This window comes from Frieseomelitta varia, unplaced genomic scaffold (assembly GCF_011392965.1).
Source record: "Frieseomelitta varia isolate USP_RPSP 00005682 unplaced genomic scaffold, Fvar_1.2 scaffold_1006, whole genome shotgun sequence".
Classification (NCBI taxonomy): Eukaryota; Metazoa; Arthropoda; class Insecta; order Hymenoptera; family Apidae; genus Frieseomelitta; species Frieseomelitta varia.
In genome coordinates, this window is record NW_025108647.1 from 57,039 (window position 1) to 76,834 (window position 19,796).

General features: G+C 41.6%; 1 protein-coding gene across 6 annotated transcripts in view; it reads right to left on the minus strand.

The window, feature by feature from the left end:
- Window positions 1-626: 626 nt before the first annotated feature.
- The window catches only part of LOC122529641 (serine-rich adhesin for platelets-like), a 44,725-nt gene continuing 25,555 nt past the window's right edge, over window positions 627-19,796 (minus strand). The window contains exons 2-11 of one of the 6 annotated variants that reach the window (XM_043655992.1): window positions 17,202-17,415; window positions 15,745-16,188; window positions 13,237-14,521; window positions 11,397-12,790; window positions 9,800-10,671; window positions 8,863-9,085; window positions 7,934-8,057; window positions 7,819-7,855; window positions 4,384-4,882; window positions 627-1,734 (exon numbers count right to left, since the gene is read on the minus strand). In XM_043655992.1, the coding sequence (XP_043511927.1) occupies window positions 4,763-4,882; window positions 7,819-7,855; window positions 7,934-8,057; window positions 8,863-9,085; window positions 9,800-10,671; window positions 11,397-12,790; window positions 13,237-14,521; window positions 15,745-16,188; window positions 17,202-17,415 (4,713 nt within the window). In that variant the 3' untranslated portion in view covers window positions 627-1,734; window positions 4,384-4,762. The other 5 variants (XM_043656080.1, XM_043656242.1, XM_043656161.1 and 2 more) reach the window with 5 other exon arrangements.

Below are 19,796 nucleotides of genomic sequence, written 5' to 3' on the forward strand. Positions count from 1 at the left end.
CATCACACAAAATTATCCAAATCTGAATGACACTTTTAATAAATCTTCGCAATAGTACCACTAGAATTCATATCTACGTTCATATCATTCGTTCTAACCGACCTACGCATGTCGTTGAATTTCCTCTCGGCTAACCTCAACATCTAACGTCTAAGCAATGCAAGAGACGTCTAATCATTAAATCATTAGAAAGAGGCTGTTTCATATCTATAAAATATCTAATAAAAAATCTTCAAATGGTCATGTTGACCGTTTCGGTAGTTCTAGCTCTTAACCATCGCGTAGCCGACACCGGGTCATCGTTGACCCAGAACTATATATGTGTCTGTATATATATATATGAATAGGCGATGATAACAAATATGGTACCAAATGTGTCAAATATTTACGATTTATATGCAAAGAACATGTTATAAAACACAATAACGTTGTATGTACACAGTGCACATAAATGTAAAAATTTTACATTTTTTAAATAAACTCCTCTGCTGTCCATATTATGAACATTATTAGATAACACCCTGTACCAAAAAGTTAAGTGCAAAGCAAGTATAGTAAAAATTCAACTATGGTCAAAAGTGCAAAGTGACCCGATGTCGGCTCGCCGCGTCGGCTATTCGAGGGTTAAGCAATCAAGCACATGGTTAGCTGCGCGCGGAAAATCCTACGATTTATACTTTGGCGATAGATAGGGCGCGCAAGGCGGCGCCGTGGGCTGCTGACGGAGCATTAACTCGCCCTCGCTCGCGATCCTCTCGATAAACGATGAATTAAGAGGAACGCTTGTCGTTCCCTAAGCGAGAAAGATGAACTCACCCTGTGAGGCGCCCGTAGAAGTCGATGCACCGCTGCGAGCTGGTTAATTAGTGGCAAGGTCGCGCTGAAGGTGTGCACAGGCGGCCTAGGTGGCTCCGGATAGGAGCTTGCATAGGCGAACGGATCCACGTCATTCAGATACTGGACTCGACACGTAAGAGACATCTCGCGGCCTCTCTGTATCTCGGCCGCAACGGCCGATTGTTGTCCGATAGGGGCCTTTTTTTCCCCCAGGATCCAAAGAAGGCAACACACAGGCTTGTTTCGCGTCGCGCGCACAGTCCTTCTACTCTCTTCTCACTCGCGCTCGCGTACCACACACACACACACACACACGTACGTGTATATATGTGTATATAAAACGTCTCTTCCTCCTTTCTCCTTCTGTCTTTTCTCTCTTTTGCCGGACCGCACGACCGCTTTACGCGAACGAACGAACCAGTTCGTCGTACCGCCGATTTATTTTCATTCGAGTCGCCGGCTACAACCAACCGAGAAAACGAACCTTGCTCTCGTTCCTTCTCTCTCGTGCGACGCTGTCTCCACCATCCGCGTCGGCCCGCTGTTCCTTTTTCTCCGTGTCTCTTTCTTCCTCCTCACGTTCCATTCGCGTCTACCGGCTCCGACGACGAAACAGCCGGAGGCTCACGTGAATACCTTGATCGCGGCGAACCGATATTCTCTTTCTCTATTACCGACCTTCTCTCGTCGTCGCTTCTCGTCGTTCGTTCGTGAATTTGTTTTATGAGAAAGGCGAAGAGAGAGAGAGAGAGAGAGAAGAAGAGCGCGAGTGGAAAGCTGCCGATTTATTTTCGTCCGAACGACGACGGAGATTCGTGACAGGGGGAAAAAGCGCCGCTATTCTGTCTCCGTAGCTTTTCGCGTTCTTCCATCGATCGATCGGTTCGGAATGTGTATCTGGAAATTCGGTATTTAATGGTAACGTGAATTTCTTTCTCGATGATACAGTGGGATAGAAGTACGTAAATTTTTGTTTACTTAGTAACTCGGTTAATAGCAATGAATGAAAATTTGTAATGAATATAAATATTCAATAATGTGATATGAAATAATACAGTTTGTGGTCCGCGTGTGCGAAAGTGGCAATGTTGGAACTGTAACAACCTTTGACTCTGAACGACCAGGTGAGCAAGAAACCGCGTCGTTTTCAATCGGTCGACGACCTTTAGATTTTCCTTTCACTCTGTCTGTCGACTTGTCGAGACCGAAAGTGGAAAAATCGGAGGAGATAATTTTCATTTACCTCCAAGGTTACGAACATGCCGCGCGTTCTTTAACCCCATCGACATAATAAACCAAATTATTCTGCATAATGATATTTATCAAAACTAATAAATTTCACTGTAATCGAGAACAGTGCTGAAATCTATGAAGACATCTATGAAACAATACTCCGTTTGTACGAACTCCATTTTTACATTGTATCTAATTAATTCTTGAATATTAATAGACGCTGAAACTTACACAACTACTATAGAAAATCTTATTTATAATATTTTCTGCTTTTGTATATCTTGTAGTTTCAGAGCTGATTCAACAATAGCATTGAAGATCATAAAATAAAGATATAAGATAATTAATGAAAAAGAGCAGTCCACTCTATAATCGCTCTACAGTACTTGAGAATTAAACAAACTTCTGCTGATGCAAAAACTCCTATTACGTGAACGAAAACTCACAGATAACAAGGAGACCTAGTGGATTCTTATTAAAGCTATAACGACCGACTACTATGCAAACTCTGGCCAATTTTATAATGAATTTATAAAATATAATTTTCGCTACGTACAAAGGAACGATCGTTAGACAACTATGAACTTGCAAAAATTAAGAAAGTAGAAGTACTAAACATCCAAGTAAATAAATACAGATGATCGCATATATAGAATCTCATCGCAATTCATTTTCTGAGTATCATTAATAGTGCTACAATAACGTCATCAATGTTAGAAAACCACGTGACGCTACAATAGCATCGCCGGTCGTTACAAGCTTAATATATGTATTTCAATTATATAAACTATCTTCGCAAGTTCGTATAAACGGAGTTTTACTATACGCTAATTCCCTCGGGATATACATAATATACATGTGCAAACGTGTACACGTAAGATCGCCGTGTCTAACCTATCTCACGCGTGAGAAATATAAAAACATCGACCTTCCATGCTGCGCGCATGACGCAAATTTCTACACGGTGTCCAGCGAATCGCAATGCCGATTCGGAGCGCGGCTGATTCGATCGCGTTGCAAAAATTCGATCGAATCGAATTATCCTCGCATTTTAGTGGACCACGCGTTACGTCGGTATTCCGTCCAGAGGATAAAATTCAGAGTAAATCGATGTCCGTAGGGAATGAATTTACGAAGTGTCAATTATTCATGCATGCCAGCCAGTCTTGTCATCCTCTCTTATTCGTATTGTTCTTACCCGTTGCATGGGCTAGCTCTTCTGCGAACCGGCTCGATGGTGCTTACAGAAGAGAAAAAAGGAGAAAGATGGAGAATAAAGAGAGAGAGAGAGAGAGAGAGAGAGAGAGAGAGAGAGAGAGAGAGAAGTACCGAATAAGCGAGAAAGACGGATGGTAGTTAGGAAAGACAGAGACGAAAGAAGGGAGACAGAGAGAGAGAGAGAGAGAGAGAGAGAGAGAAAGAATGGGGAGAAGGGAAACGAGGGGGAGGAAGACAGAAGGGAAAACGAGTCTGCGCCATGCCACGAATGTAATCGTGCCTGTAGTCGACGAAAGATTCACGATCAAGATGTGATCGTAACGTAAGATCGTGCCTAAGAGGATTTCCAAACTCGTCTGAATCAACAAATCCACGGCGAACCGATGTTTTCGCGCGGATCCGGGCGACAAACTTCGTGCGTTCGGTGGCCGGTGCCAACTTCTCGGTATGCTCACCGATTCGGTATCTCGAAGGAATTTCACCGAGCCCGTTCGATGCTTTCTCCGTCTGTTTTATATGCGAGTCAACTTTTCGTTAGAAATACATACAAATTCCCTTTCGAGTGGATTCTTGGAACTTCGGCCATTTCCAGGAAGCACACGAAATGATAAACAGCTCGAACTCGATTCGACTGCGTACTTTGTCAATAACACGAGAAAAACTTGGTCAGCGACAGCTCTACAACGTATTATCGTTGAACGTACATAATCGCTATCGTTCCATTAAATCGTTGTAGAAATGATCGAAAATCGAGTATCGATATGTCTCGCGTTCCGACGAATCGCGATAATTAATCGAGCTAGAAAATCGGAGTAGATGCTGACTGAGAAAACCGAGATAACTCCGAAAACCGGACCTGCTTTCAAACGCCGCACGACTAACCTAACCTCCAAAGTAAATAACGTGCTCGGATAGTATCCGTCCACACCAGTCGAGACATTCGACAGTTCGGAGAGGTATCGATTGGAATATCCTCGAGACGTGTGTGAAAAATTTTCGTTTGTGACACGTTCGCGTTAAATTGACAGCTCCTCTAATGCCACTTTCGAACGTGCATCGAAAAACTAGATATGTGGATGAAAAATTTCACGTTACCTGTGACACCGACCGGTCAATCATCGAAAAGCATCGTTCCTGATCACATCGATCGTAGTCTTGATGTTCGATTTTTGGAGCCAGCGTTTGATGCAGCAACCGGGAGAAGAACGATATATAGATATATATGAACTGTCGAAGCCCGGAGTCTGCGCGACAAAAACTCGAGTCAGCTCGAGTGAGCGCGAACGACACGCGCGCTTCCCGCGCACGGAAACGCGCGTCACTTTGGCCCGCGCGACCGCGTACGACACTCTTCAAAGTGCACACATTAATCGACGACACGCCGACGGAGAGCAACGCGGAACCGTGAAACTGGACAACAAGAGAAAGAGACAGAAGAGAAGAGAACGAAAGAATACACAATGAACAACATGAGTTACCTCGCGAGCGGCCGCCGCGACACTGAACGCCGCGGACACCTGTCGCCACTGAGGCGACAGTGGCGCCGCCATGCGGTCAACCCCCTCCCTATTCCGTTCCATGTACAAAGGACACCCTGAAACGATGCCATCAGACAATATTTGCTGCTTTTTATTACCAAAAAAATTGCTGTTTACCATTATCCATCACGTACAATTTTGTGAAGCAACGATTAATCCGATTAAAAATAATACATTGGTATTAATCGTTACGTTTGCCCGGATTATGCCATTAAGGATATACACTGCCGCTCGAAGATCTTAGGACTGCTTACTTTAAATATTTAGTATTTATTGTGGACTATAAAATTTGTAAATTCTGCACGCAGTTTAGAATACAATTGTTAATATATTAACACTTCGCAGCTTCTTTATTTCTCTATAGAATATAAAGTATTATTTCATTCTCCCACTGTACTCGTTCTGAGATTTCTAAGCGTTTCTTAAAAAGTGATATTATATGATATTATATTTTTTTTATCTTCGACGGATTAATTATATCAAAGAAGTTTGAAGACATGTTAAGAAATTATTATTGTTGATTGATTAACCAGTCGTCGTCATACGGAAGCAATTTAGACGATCACCTCTTATATCTTACGTTCGAATGAACCAACTGATGAATCATTACACTGATGCAAAGTTAAATTTAGATATACATATGCATAGAATAATGACTGAGCCGTGCTAGATATTTTGAAGTAATTTTTCTCACGTTCACATTTGGAGATAATTGCAGAGTAATGCTAATATTACGTTAGCTTATTATTACAAAGAAGTTCTAATAACGCGTACAAGTATTAAAAAATATTATAATAAATATATTTTTCCCACAGTTCTTAATATCGTTCCTTTTTTCTAATTCCTACTACATATAATATATATAAATAAAAACTTGTGCCAAATATCGAAAAAAAAAAATTGATGAACTTCTGTAATTTAGTAAACTAAATTTTTACTAAGGTAAAATTAAATAAATTTTTCAATTTTGACTAAGTGAGAGACTGGACTCACAACATAGTAGAATTGATAATATGAAAAATGATTTGTCTTTACTTATTGCTCAATAAGTGTCAACTAATTCTACAAAAATTTTTATTACTTCGCTCCTAAGTGAAACTTTAGGAAAGCTGAAATACATCAAAGTAAATCTAAAGATATTACTATGCTCTTTTACTCTGCTGGAATAAAGTTCAAACATAACGAAGAATCGTTTTTATTCCGAGCTGTTGAATTGACAAAAAAATTTGTGGACATTCTCTCTTTGAAAAACTACCTCTCCCAACTCGACCAATTTGTGAGAACGTTCCCTTTCATAAGGGAACTCCGCAGTAGGGAAAAGAATTAAGAAACAGACCGCGTGCTCGTTCCAATAAAAACGTCCTGAACAAACATGCATACATGTCGTAAACGAACTCGGTGGTTCCTAACTAAAAAGACCACAAATCCACAATATTGTCGTCAAACAAACTTCGTTTCAGCCAATCGAAGTGACCCGTTTTCTATGGAGTTCTAAACCTCAAGTTGTTCCTGTCTTTCTCGTTTTCTCTCCCTTTTCATTTTTCCGCAAAGATAGCCAGAGAACATAACGGTCCATCCGGTGGTTTTTGAGGATGATGGTTTTCAGTAGACAGAGAGAGGAGAAAGAGAGAGAGAGAGAGAGAGAGAGAGAGAGAGAAAGAGGGGATGGCGCGGATACGGAGGTACCAAATGAAACGGCAGGCATGGTAATTGTGCGGTGAAAAAATAATCAGCTGGCGCAGCACGTAGAGCGTAACCGTAAGTGCGGCTGTGCTCATTGTTGTCCCGCTACTACGAGATCCCACGAGGGTGACAAGCTCACAAAAGGGGCTGTTGGATCCATAGAAACGTGATGGGAGGTAGCTCGTGCGGGAGGGTGCCACCGTTGCGATAAAATTCTATAGTGCTCCAGGAAAATATGAGTGACTCGTCGACTGGGAAACGAGAGGACAAAAGAGTTCCTCGTTCGCGCTATTATTGTAAGTTAATCCCTTTCTTCAATCAATACTTTTAGAATTTTACATCTTTATGTCAATATAAATTTTGATATACGTCAGAGTAAACTGATACCATTATTTGTAGACGTATGCAGGAAACTTTCTAATTGAAAAAAGTCAATTAACGAAGCTCGTCGTAATGACGCTTTAGTTTCACGAAATGAGTTTCTATAGTCGAGAAGATTTCCATCAAAGAAGCAATACCATTTTCACGCGTTCTGTTTCTACGGTAATGTACCGTAATTCTATGCGGTGTGCAGAAAAATTGCAAGGTACTTCAAAATAGTTTCGTAGTTTTCGTAGAATAACTGCCGCGTAATTGAGAATTTGGTCTGCTCCGAGATGACACCGAGGATAGTTGCGAGCAAGAGGGAAGTGACTTCAGAAGAGGAGACTCCTTTGTTGTTAGCACTTTACGTGCAAAACGGAAGAAAAAAAAGAAGAAGAAAGAAAGAGAGAGGAAAGGGAGTCTGGAGTAAAGGAGGGCCTCTTTTCGCACATCCCTCATGAGAAACAATAATGTCGCGCGCGCTACCACTCCTCCCCTAGATGTCTACCCTCTTCTCGTCTTTGTTCGTCTGGCTTTTTTTTCGAGTACTCGTCCTCCTATCCACGGCCACCTACACACTACTTTCCTTCAGCTACTGATCATGAAAAGAATTGCACGCGAAAAATATAGCGCGAAGAACCGCGCGTCTCGCTGGCAGGCTGCAGAAGAAACGAAAGAGACGAAAGTTTTGTTGCTTGTTTCGCATTCCCTTGCCGTTCTTTCGCGCGGAACGACAAAGTAATGAAACTTCAAATAGTATGGTGCTGTACAGAGACGGTTCAGCGCGCTTTTCAAAATTCCCAAAGAATTTGCGATAAGGGAAATGCTTTAAATAGAAAAGTAAATGACAGAATACCATTTGTCCGTACCGTTGGTCGTTACCTTCAATTTGATGTCATAAGCTCGGAGAAAGCGAAAGAGGAGCAAAATCGTTGGTAAAACTTACCGGAATATAGCCGTCGGGTTGGAGTCTGTCGTTGTCCCTGAAGAAAATTGCTTAATTACAATCAAACATCCGTGTGTTTCGGAATTCACGTTCGATTGTTAGACATGAAACGTACCGATGTCGTCGTTGTATCACTGGTGTCTGCGGAGTGCTATCGTGGATGATCACTTGGGTGGCATCGATCTCTTCACATTCCGAACTGTCCTCTGCTGAATCTACATAAACGATGACAGATCTAACTAACAGAAATAAGTACTAATTCACATAACACAAAAACGTTGAAAATTTACGTGAATTTACGCGAGAAGTGTATAAATACTTATGAACATATTCAAATATTTATGGAAACTTTCATAGTAGAAATCTTTATAGTTTCATTAGTACTCTAGTGAATATCGACTATCACGATTGTATTTAATAGTATTTAACCAATCCAAAAATGTATTAAAACTTTCAAGATTCTGGTAGTAAAATTTAAACACAACAACCGCGATTACATAAATGTAGAAAACAATTCAGCTCGCAACAATTTCATCTACTTTTCATAAAACATCCTTAATCTGTTCCCGTCTTTAATTGCTATCCTTTTTATTCCAATTAATTTCTATCTCCTTCAACAATATCCCTAACAATTACAAACGATAGTTGGTCGGTGATGGTCGACTGCCCGCTAACCCGAATTTCTTTTCATCAGGGGGATTACAATCGCTAAAATCTGTTCGTACAAACTACTGCCTAATCCTATCGGCTCCCCTTTTAATGGTATACGTGTCTACGTGCACGCGCTTATCCACGATTCAGCACCCATCCGTCGAGCTTACCGCAATTCCCAAAAGGATGGATGCTATTGATTCTCTTCAAAGGGATACTGGTCCTCTCTCGTTAACAACCCTCAGTCTCCAACTGCTCTACACGCGGTACTGGCCGTATTCGATACACAATCGGTAATTCAAATAACAGTCGCCCGTATATATATATATATATATATATATATATACTGGCAGCAATCGATCCTAAATCGCGTTACGTTCATTTTGGACTTACCCTCGCCGATGCGTTCGCGTTTACGGATGCGAGACAAGACAGGAGTTGGACACAAGGTTGTCGTGTCGCCCAGCAGGTCGTCGATGTTGGTATGTTCGCCGATGAACAACGGTAATGTGGAGGGACGTTTCCTTGGTGACGATCTTCGGGGTGTTGGTTGTACATTATCGTAAGGCGAGTCGCGTCCGCCATAATTATCAGGCGGATCTGGAGGATTTTCCACCTGCCAAGTACATAGACTCGTTTAAAGAAACAATACGAAATAACACTTAATTCGTATTACTGTTAATGGGACATTTTTCTGCTATTTCAGATGATTATTTTATTTTATTCCAATTGAAAGTTTAATCAACAGTTGTAGTTAGCTTTCAAAGTTACGTTTTTAATGTTACGTACTGTTGGCGCTTATTTCTTTAAAAAATATTAGCGAGCGTATTAGCTACGATTAACCTACGGTTGACGGACCATAACGTTGAGTGACCAAACCGTATACAATAATTCGTCTTTTTTTTTAATTCATCGGTATATCACCGGATAGAAATTACTAAGAAGTAACAAATTTATTATTTGTTTCGCCTGGGTTATAAATCAATATACTTAACACTGAGAAAATGTATAATTGCAATTTTGGGCAAAATATTCTCGACGTGCGTGACACGTCATTCCAGCGCAAGATGTTAAAGGTATTACAAGATATTTCGTCAAAGGTAGCATCGCGTAACCGTGATTTTCACACGTTCATCGTTTTATCCCTCAGGGAAACCACTCGATTTCTTAATCAAGAGACTAATTACGTTAAAGACTTTATTCTCTCATCGCTGTCAAGCGCACGACGTTGAAGATTTACGATGTGGCGTATTATCGGGGCTTGAAGTACCTACAGTTTCGTCAGTTAGGGATCGTTAAATGAATAATGCACGATATATGATCGGTTTACCCCTTCGGGACTGGCGCGATCCCCAAGCGGCTCGTCGGGCGGAGGTGGCGGAAACTCGATAGGGAATCTAGAAAGGCTTCTCTTCGCGTATATCTCAGGTTCAGGGTTAACGCCGATATCGATCCTCTCGAACGATTCGGACGAGTCGCTGGTGCTGTTCGATGTTTCCACGGGAATCTTAACGACACCATCAGGAACGTTCGACGAGCTGTCCATCCACCACGGCTTCTCACCAGACTCGATGTGCCTGACATTGCTCGTACATCTGCTGTACGATTGACTGTCGTCCACCTCGTCGTTGTAACTGTTGCTGTTCTGCGTGGGAGTTGCAGCGACAGGAAAGACCTCGACTCCTTCCGGTACGTTTTCAGGATTGTCGTTCATCCACCATGGCTGTTCGCCAGACTGCTGATGCCTGAGTCGATTTCTTCGTTCGTTGGAACGGGTGCTCGAACGGCTGGATTCTCGTTTCGAAACAGGGGACGCAGCCATGGACGATTGTCTCTTCGATTCGTCCGACGGAGCATTATCGTTTCCATCCAACCACCATGCCCTCTCCCCCGATTCCTCCCTCCATACGGCCGATCGCGGCGGTTTTTTCGCTTCCTCGGAAATTACACTGTCGTTTCCGTCTAACCAGCGAGCCCTGTCGCCGGAGTCGTGCCTCGAAACAGTCGAGGAAGATTGTCTCTTCGTTTCTTCGGACAGAGCGCTATCGTTGGAATCTAGCCACCAAGCCTTCTCCCCCGATTCTTGTCTCGAGATCGTTGCCGACTGTTTCCTCGCGTCCTCCGAGGCCCCGCTGTCGTTCGAGTCCAACCACCAGGCTCGTTCCTCCGATTCTTGTCTCCACACTTTGTATTTAAATTTGCCTGGGAACACGCAATTAGGGGAGATGGTTTATCCAAACGAATCGCACTGATTTATGTTTCTGTCTTCGTAGTTGGAAAGGAGGGGCGAAAAATGTACGTGCGAAAAAATGATTTAGAAAGGACATATCAGAGATAAATAAATCACGTTGATAATTTGCGATTGCGAAAGGTATGCGATGTAGATGAGAAACGTAACAGGTTGTATTTTTCGTCTTTTGTAAGAGAGCAATTTTTAAATTTACTACAATCAACTGCATCTGATTTTGGTAATAAACGTGCGTTTTGTCATCCTTTTAAACATTTAAGGAATATTAATTACACAGACTAATAGAACGACTAAACCAGTTGTGGAATTATTATTTAGTTTGGAAGGGTTCGTGTCTTCTGATTATTAAATCATTTCCTTTTTCAACTATTTTTAATCGCTAAGCGACACAAAAATCGGATTGACGGATTGTTTTTAATTTCTTTCACTTGATAAAATAAGATTGAAAAAAATCGTTTTTTTAAACCAACTACACGCCCCCTCTGGAAATCCTGATAATTTATTACAAAATATTTCATATCGCTAAGCCTGTTTCTCATAAATTTCAAAACGGTAAACACGCGTCAAACACAGCCAAATTCCGTCGCTGTTTTTACGCCTACGTATCAAAAGAATTCACTGTTTGAAGTGGCTGTTCGAAAAATCTGTTCGAGATCTAAAGTTGAAAATGCCGACTTACCATCGTCAGGTAAGGTACTACTGACGGTCGTTTCTTGACTGATCTCGTCGTTGCACAGGCTACTCGTTTCGACACCTTCGGGAACATTGTCGGTGTTCGGATCCATCCACCATGGCTGTTCCCCGGAAAAATTCCTCCTGACTCTCACGCCTGACTGTCTCCTGTCGTCGTTCTTCTCCGAGTTCGTGAAACTGAAGCTCTTCGATAGACTCCTCGATAAAGACGTCGTCGTCCCGCCGCCGTTCTGTTCCGGCTTCCTCGCGTCGATGCTCTCCTCGTTGGAATCCAGCCAACCACCTGATTTACCCGACTCGCTGGAATCTTGATGCTTATTCTTGAAGAGATTCGTCACCGGCGCGAGGGCCCTCATCAAAAACGATTTAGCCTCCTCCGTTTTCCCCGAACGCTCCCGATCGTTCTTCGATCTCGGACTGGACGGTGGTCTCGGCGGTTTCTCCATCGTCAAAGACATCTCGTCGGTGGACGACGCCAGCACGCTCGTTCTCGACGATCCGGCGCTCATCTTCCCTTTCTTCTCGCAGAAAGGCGACTTTGACGTTCTCCTCTTATGACGCCTCGATCCGGGTCTCGTCTGTTTGTTATCGTCCTCCTCCTCTTCCTCCTCCTCCTCCTCCTCCTCCTCCTCCTCCTCCTCCCCGCTGCTCGAAGAGTTCGTAGAGTTCGACTCGCTCTCCCCGCTGGAACTCGACGTTTCGTCGCGTCTGCTTTTCTTTTCGAAAGGCGATTCCGAGCTTCTCCTTGATTTGACTAGCCTCGACGTACAGCTCGTCTCGCTTTTCCTACCGATGCTCTTCGAAGACGTGCTGGACGACGACGGTATCCTCAATCGTGATCTGTTCGACTTCACGGAACTCGAGCTAGATTCCGACGGAATAGCCGAACGATGGATATTCGATTCGGAGTTCGGTTCGGATTGCGAATCCTGAGAACTGGCGGACACGCTCCGTTGACTTTTCTTCTTCCTGCTGTACTTGGACTGTGACGGGTCGCCGTTCTCCATGTTCAACGTCGACTTACGGAAATCCTTGTTCACGTACTTCACTGGCACAACGCTCTTGGACGCGTTCGCCAACGCGGCGTCGCTCTTCGGCACAGGTGGTTTCCCACGAGCATCCGGTGATCCGCCCTGCCTCAGATTCACTGACGAGACGCTCGAGCACGACGCGGAGGATCTGCCCGGCGATGGCGGCGGCGTCGTCTTTATTTTTGCACCCTGACTCGTCACCGAACTGGCCGACGACGATTTCGATCTGCCAATTGGCACATTTACAGCGGACCCGTTCGACGAATCGGTTCGCATCGCTTGTCGGCTGAGGTTTTTCGCTGAGCCGCTTCGCGACTGCGGTGTCGTCGATCGGCTATGCGACGAGTTGCTGTTTAATCGAGAAAAAATGAGAAAAATCGTGTGAGAGATAGTATAGACGATGTACTTATACTTGTCGATAGTGAAAAAGAATCAAAGAGATTGAACTTAGATTTGTGCAAGATTCTTCTCTTAATTGTATCAATTGTATTAATTGTATCAAGTGTACGTGGAAAAAGTGTGCATCAATTGTGCAGAAAGATATCAACGAAGAAATTATGAATGTATAATATTAGAGAAATACTTTGACTGTTTAATTAATTTTGGCACTCTCATTCGGACACGTGGCACCGTACGCTATTTTTAAGAATACGAAATATCGAAACAAAACACTTCCACTTTCCTTCCTAACAACAAAACATATCGACAACAGGAAAAACGAGAGATATTTAAAAATTAAATAAATGTGAAAAAGATTTCGAAATTTCATGTACTTTACAAGAATTGAGCGGCTACCTTTGAAAGGAATCTTTCGCAGAGGAGACACCATCGTTTTTAGACGTAGAGACTTCTTTGTTCTGTTCCTGACAGTGTCCCTCAACTATCCTAGAAGATTCAACAAGCTTCGACAACGAGCTGGTATCGGACTTTGGCGTCGAGCTTCTCCTCTCTCTCGATCCATCAGACTTAGTCGACGAACTCGATGATGACTTGGTAATCTTGGTCTCGTTCTTCATCGCGACACGACCTAATCTCGGTATTGACGGTCTCTTCTGACCGCTATCCTCGCTCCTCGATATCGAACTTTCTCTGCTATTGTGTTGTTCCTCGCTCTTCGGAGCGCTTTCGCGAGAGTCTAACGACTTGGCACCAACACCAGCTTGCTGCGGCAGAAAGTCGTCTCTCTTCAAGGCCAAAGGACTCGCTAAACGACTGGTTTTGCCTTCAGTTCTGCCAGCGGTGCACGAACGAATCTCGCCGTTCTGCGCTTTAACCTCCGTTTGATCCTTTTTCGAATTCCCCGGTTCATTACTCGTAGACGCTTTCGAGTCGGTTTTCCCCACCGCGAAACCCAAACTACCGAACACTTTGGTACTCTGCTCGTTCGGGATTTTAGTCCCGTGAATCTCTTGACTGGAACTCGGTGATACTTTCGAAGTCGAGTCGTTTCTCGAGGCGTCGTTCGACCTCGAGAACGCGAAACTATTTACTCTGGGGTTGGCCGCGCCGCCGTTAAAGCCTCTGCCGTACACGCCGCTTCCGCTGGAATTCGAGGAAAATTTGTCCAAATACGCGGACCACGGAGACCCAGGGATTCGTCCGCCGCCACCGTATCGCGAGAATCTCGAATTATCGTCGGGTCTCTCGCTTTGAACTTCCTGGTCTTTGGTCTCCGTTTTCTTTCGAACTCGCGTCACTTCCCTTTGATTTGCAATGCCAATGTCGGCCCTTCTGCTCCTCACAAAGGACGAGGAAGCCGGCGGACCGGGCGACGTACCTCTTGTCACCATCGTAACTGTCTCATTGTTCTGAAGTCTGTTGTCGGCTTTCAATTCCTCGGACTTTACGGCAGCGGAATACGTTTCTGGAGCGGTTTTCTTCTCCAGGTTAGACTTAGCGGTTTCATCGTCCTTTAAATTTGCCGGCGTAGGCTTACTGCCTGAAGTTCGGAACCTGTCCGATCCGGAGTAGCTTATGGCTGCCGGAACTCGATCGCTGCTGCCTCTTGACGAAAGAAACCTGCTGCCAGCTGTCGAGCCGAATCTCGAGGAGATTGGCGCCGAGCTCGATTCCGAGGCACCTGCAATTATTTACGAACGTGTGAGAATCGTTTGTCGAGTGAAGTTTTTCTTATTGTTGGATCGATTGATTATTGTACGACGGAAGAATTATAACCATGGGAATTCTTCGTTATGCGAGAAGAATTTGAATGATTTTCGAATTATCAATTGTTACTACAATGTAGCAAACTTTGTTCTTTCATCTTGTATTTACAATTCACTATTTCGTTCAGAAATAAAATATTTCCTTTTTCCTAATTAAAAATTATATTATCTGTAAATTTTTGAGTCAAAGAGACGAAATTACTAATTGTAAATTTTAACTTGAAAGATGTTTAGGATAACGGAAGTGCCATTTCTTAAGAATATGTTATAGAATAAAATTGTTACAAAATTCGTTGACATCCAGATTATTTTCTAAATTCTGTGCGAAATAAAACAACTGAGCGAAGTAAATTTATTAATATGTCGCATACATTACGTTTAAACGAAAGATTAAAGACATTAAATATGATGACAGAATATATTCTTCATTACGATCTCGGACAGGATATTGATTTAGAACAAATTGCAGTTCCATTTCCTGTGGGATCCATTGCTCTCAAGTGTGAAAATTTATAGCTATAAATATCGTGTGAAAAGCTTCTTATACTGTTTTACGATTCTCCAAGGGATAAGAGAACTACTACTTACCAACTGGTATCATGTCTCGCGCAATATTATGGGACCATAAATTTAGAATTCGTTTACGGGAATATTATTCCACGACTAAAATACCGGAGGATTGCCAGGAAAGTGAAATTATTTTTATCATGGAATAAAATATTATTGTGGAATATTTCGTACAATGACGATAAGAAGAAGCAAAAAATGCTTGGTATTAATCAATGAATCGAAGGTAACTTAATAACATACAAAATGTACATTTCATTGACATGACAAAATATCAGTAAAAAAATAAGATATACAAAATACTCGTTGGAATATCTGAAACTGACTTTCGTCTTGTTTTTTCAAATATCTTTACAAAATACTGAATTTAAAGTTTGTCAAAAAATACCTTGTTATTTATTAATACTAAATTACGTATAATAAAATCAGAAATATTCCTTCACGCAACTTTCTCTTTCTCATTTCTCCTGTATTTTCAGCTCGCGAATAATCGAACTCAGTTTCCAACAAAATGAGTATAAAAAAAAGAAAGAGAGAGAGAGAGAGAGAGAGAGAGACAAAATTCACTCACTAGAAGTGGCACTGGATCGACCGTAAGAGGGGGCTCTGGAATACATTCTGAAGGAATTCGATTTTCCGACGTTGACTTCCGGGCTAGGTTCGCGGGAACTTCTGCCGGAGTTGGGCCGTAATCCACGGTAGGAGACCGGCGGATGATCGGCCCTCTCTTTCTTCTCGATTCTACTTTCGTTTCCATAAGTTCGGGCCAAACTCGATCCGGGATACGTGTTGGATCCGTATCGCGATACACCGTCGGGCTCTCTGCTCTTCTCGCGGGAAGTGGCACGGTTATATCTGTCCAAAACGGAGGCGGGCCTCTCCGAAGTTTTAGTAGCTGGAAACGAGTACTTCTCGAACAGAGAGGATCTGCTGCTCGATAATGGACTTTTCGCCCCTGCGTCCTCTGTCGACGACCTACTCGGATGCAGCCTGCCTTTGTCCGTGTCCCTGTTACCTGAAAAAATCATTAAACTATCAGCCTTTGGGCCCTCGCTTGCCTTTATTCAATTATTTAATGCTTCGAGCATTGTCGAGCGAAATATGGAACTTGCGTCAGAGATATTACAGAGAGCAAGTTTCTATCCATCAATCGCGTTGCAACGTAAATTCATTCTATTCTCGTATTTATTGCACGAACGAAGGAAACACGACGAATGTACGTTACGAGTTGATATATATTTTACAAAATATTATTCGGAGTCGTAAAAATGTATCGGTATATATAAATTTACAAAATCTCTGTGATAAATTATACTCGCGAATTTATTTATTTTGTTTATTATTCACAGCGGAATGGATACTTCAAAGTAAAAATAACATACACACATTTTAATTTTTTCGAACGCGTCTGCGTTGTCGTATATTCTGTTATATCGAGAGATTGTGCATTGAAAATTATTGTTTATTCGACTCGTTTGCGCTCACATCAAATTATGACATTGCAGGTTTTCATAAAAAAATTATCGTTGTTGTTTCGATCGTTAATCAGTCCTATATTAATTATAATAACTAACTATGATTACAAGCTAATTTTAATAATCTCCCAATAATCTTATGTATTTAATAAACACCCATGAAAAACACCTGCTTTCTTCAAAATGCTAATAATTTTAATGAGACTTTTCAAAAATTTCTATTATAAACTCTTAATCTCGTTGCCACTTGCTATTGTTATTACTGAAGCGACTGTTATCGCTATTACGATAAAAAAGTAATTTTCTATTTAACAACGACGCCTATGTATTCTCCATCTCCTATAGACTCTTATAAACTATAGTATATTCCATTCATACTACTGTATTTTCTTTATATTATATTATACTGTATTATTCTATTTTATATTGAATTTAATACCCTGAATCTAACGCGATACTAAAAATCGTTCTTATTTTCCAAGTTCCAACAGCAAACGTTAGAAACCTGATGTGACAAGCCAAAAACTTTCGTACATACACGAAGGCAACTTACTGGAATACTTGAAGGTAGGTTTCTCCTCCTTGTCTTTCTTCAGGAAAGCGTTTCCAAACCCGGAAACTCTCTCCTTGCCGTGCACTCGGCTGGAACCGGAACCAATGGACGACGAGTAGCTGTTCCTGCAACTCGGAAGACCGCTGCCCGTTCTTCCAAAAGCACTGGCGGCGATGCCAACATTAGCTCTGGATCGGTAGGCGCCACTGTCACCCTGGAAATCGTGAATCGTTGCCGATCAATTCCCTCTTTCTCGAGCTCCTTGTGAGCTGGATGCATTTATCCGTGGCACCGTTACGCGAAGACGACGACAACGACGACGACGACGACGACGTCGGCGACGAACGATCGATCGATCGGAGGTGATCGAAAAGCGGGCCGAGTGCCGGAAACGTCGGCGGCTCGATCGGCTGTTGCACGAGCCGTGGGGACAATCGGACTGCGGGGGAACGTTAGTGCCGCTCACGAAGTAAAATTACCGATCGAGATTGGCCGGCACGCGGCTCGATTTCTTTTTTCGCGACAGATTTATGCGTCGCCGTACGTCGCCGCGATAGAATCGCGCGTCACTGCGCGTTTTATTGCTGAACTGTGCCATCGATTACGCGGCTGCTGGCAAGTAGTACCGTGAATGACAATGGAGCGGTGCGCGTAACACGTGGCGATTCTTCTTTCGAAAACGGGAAAAGGAGTGTTTCTTTCTTTTTCTCTCTCTCTCTCTCTTTTTTTTCAAATAGTGTATAAAACGGCAGTGTAGTAAGTGATAATTTGTAATTATAAATTTGTAGAAATTTGATAGATTCAAAGTTTGAATGATTTTTAATGAAATGAAATCTTTGAAAATTAAAATTTACTTTCGTAAAATATCTAAATAAAAGCTAAACTTCTTTATTATACTATAAATATTTGCTGTTCTCTGAAGTTTCTACTTCAGTTGATAATTCTATCGTAAGATTTATAATTCGATGTTATGTACGAACTGAATATTTCTTTTTTTTACGAATAATTTCATACATGACTTATGATTTGAATAGTGCGACTCTCGACAGAAACAAATCTAGATACTGGAAATAAATTTTAAAAAGATGTAGATACATTACAAATGTATGCGTCTCATGCATTTATGGAAAGTTTAAAGTACAAAATATACGGAATAAAGATGAGATGTAAAACATTCAAAGTAGAATATTCCCTACGTTTAGTGAGTGAAACAAACTTCTCCTTACGTTCCATTTCTTTAATATGAAGATGCATGAACACCAGCAACTTATCACGAGGAAAGACTTTTATTTTATAGCGTAAAAATTATAATCTGAGAGTGTTTAACTACATTTAGGCCATAATTCTGCGAATAATTGTACTAAAAAGCAAGTCTAACTTAAATTTCCTTTTTCCAACTCCTTTTAAAAATTTTAATGACAATCCTAACACGTATTTCATAGAGCAAGTACATGAAATAAAGTAATTTAGCACAATAACGAAGTTTTAGTCGAATGAATAATAGTACTGGAAACGCTGTACTCTAAGCTGCGAATAGAGAAACGTTTGATGCAAATAAAAATCACGTACAGATCTTTATGTAATCCGGATGAAAATAATAAATGTGCATCGTTCACAGATGGCTAGAAATGAAAATTCGCACAATTAACATAAATTTGGCGAATTGCCCCAAGCCTGAAATAGATGGCCCGACCTACTCGGGAGGAATAACCTTTCTGTTTCTCTTTCGTATAACGGGTGAATAAAAAGTTCACCCCTTCTAACGATCTAAACTTCGTATCCAAATAATCAAACACAAATCTGATACTCTCACTTTTTAAAGAAATAATTAAGATTATTATATGTAATAATATAATAACAATAAGATTATTGTATATAATAATATATATACAATAATAATATATAAGATTATTGTATATTATAACATATACAATAATAATATATAATAACATATATATAATAAACATAATAAAATAATTAATTGCGAACAACATATTGCAAAAAATAAAGATTTACATCTTCGTAATAATATTGATCGAGCTGGAAAAATTTTTAAATCGTACTTTTGCGTGTCTTAAAAAGGGAAAATATGATATTGACAACTGAATATTGATAATCATTTTCAAGTCAGAATCAAGTCATTTCCCACTTCTTGAAATTGTCATTCGCATGTTCGCGAATCGTTGAACAAAACGATTGTGGACATTCCCACATTCAATTAATTATCCGTCGTTCAAAGCCACGGGCACGCATAGATCAGCCTATATTTTTCGTACAGTTAACAAGTTTGCGTTCTCGCGTTGATCTCGCACAACTCGCTCGCGCCTCGACACGAGCGATCTTACCGCGATACCAACCGCGCGATCATAATTTCGCAATTTAAATTCAATTACATTCTAAAGCTCCGGCATCTTACGCTATCGCGTTCAGATGAGATCCCTTTCGAGAAAGCGAATGAAAGGGAAGCGAGGGGAGCCTTCGTGCTCGAACTTTTAAAAAGTGCCGTCCGTTATTATGCTAATGCTATTCGCGAGAGGGGTGGGAGGGGGGGGGGGGAGAAGGTGATAATGGAATTACAATGGACGCTCCTTAAGA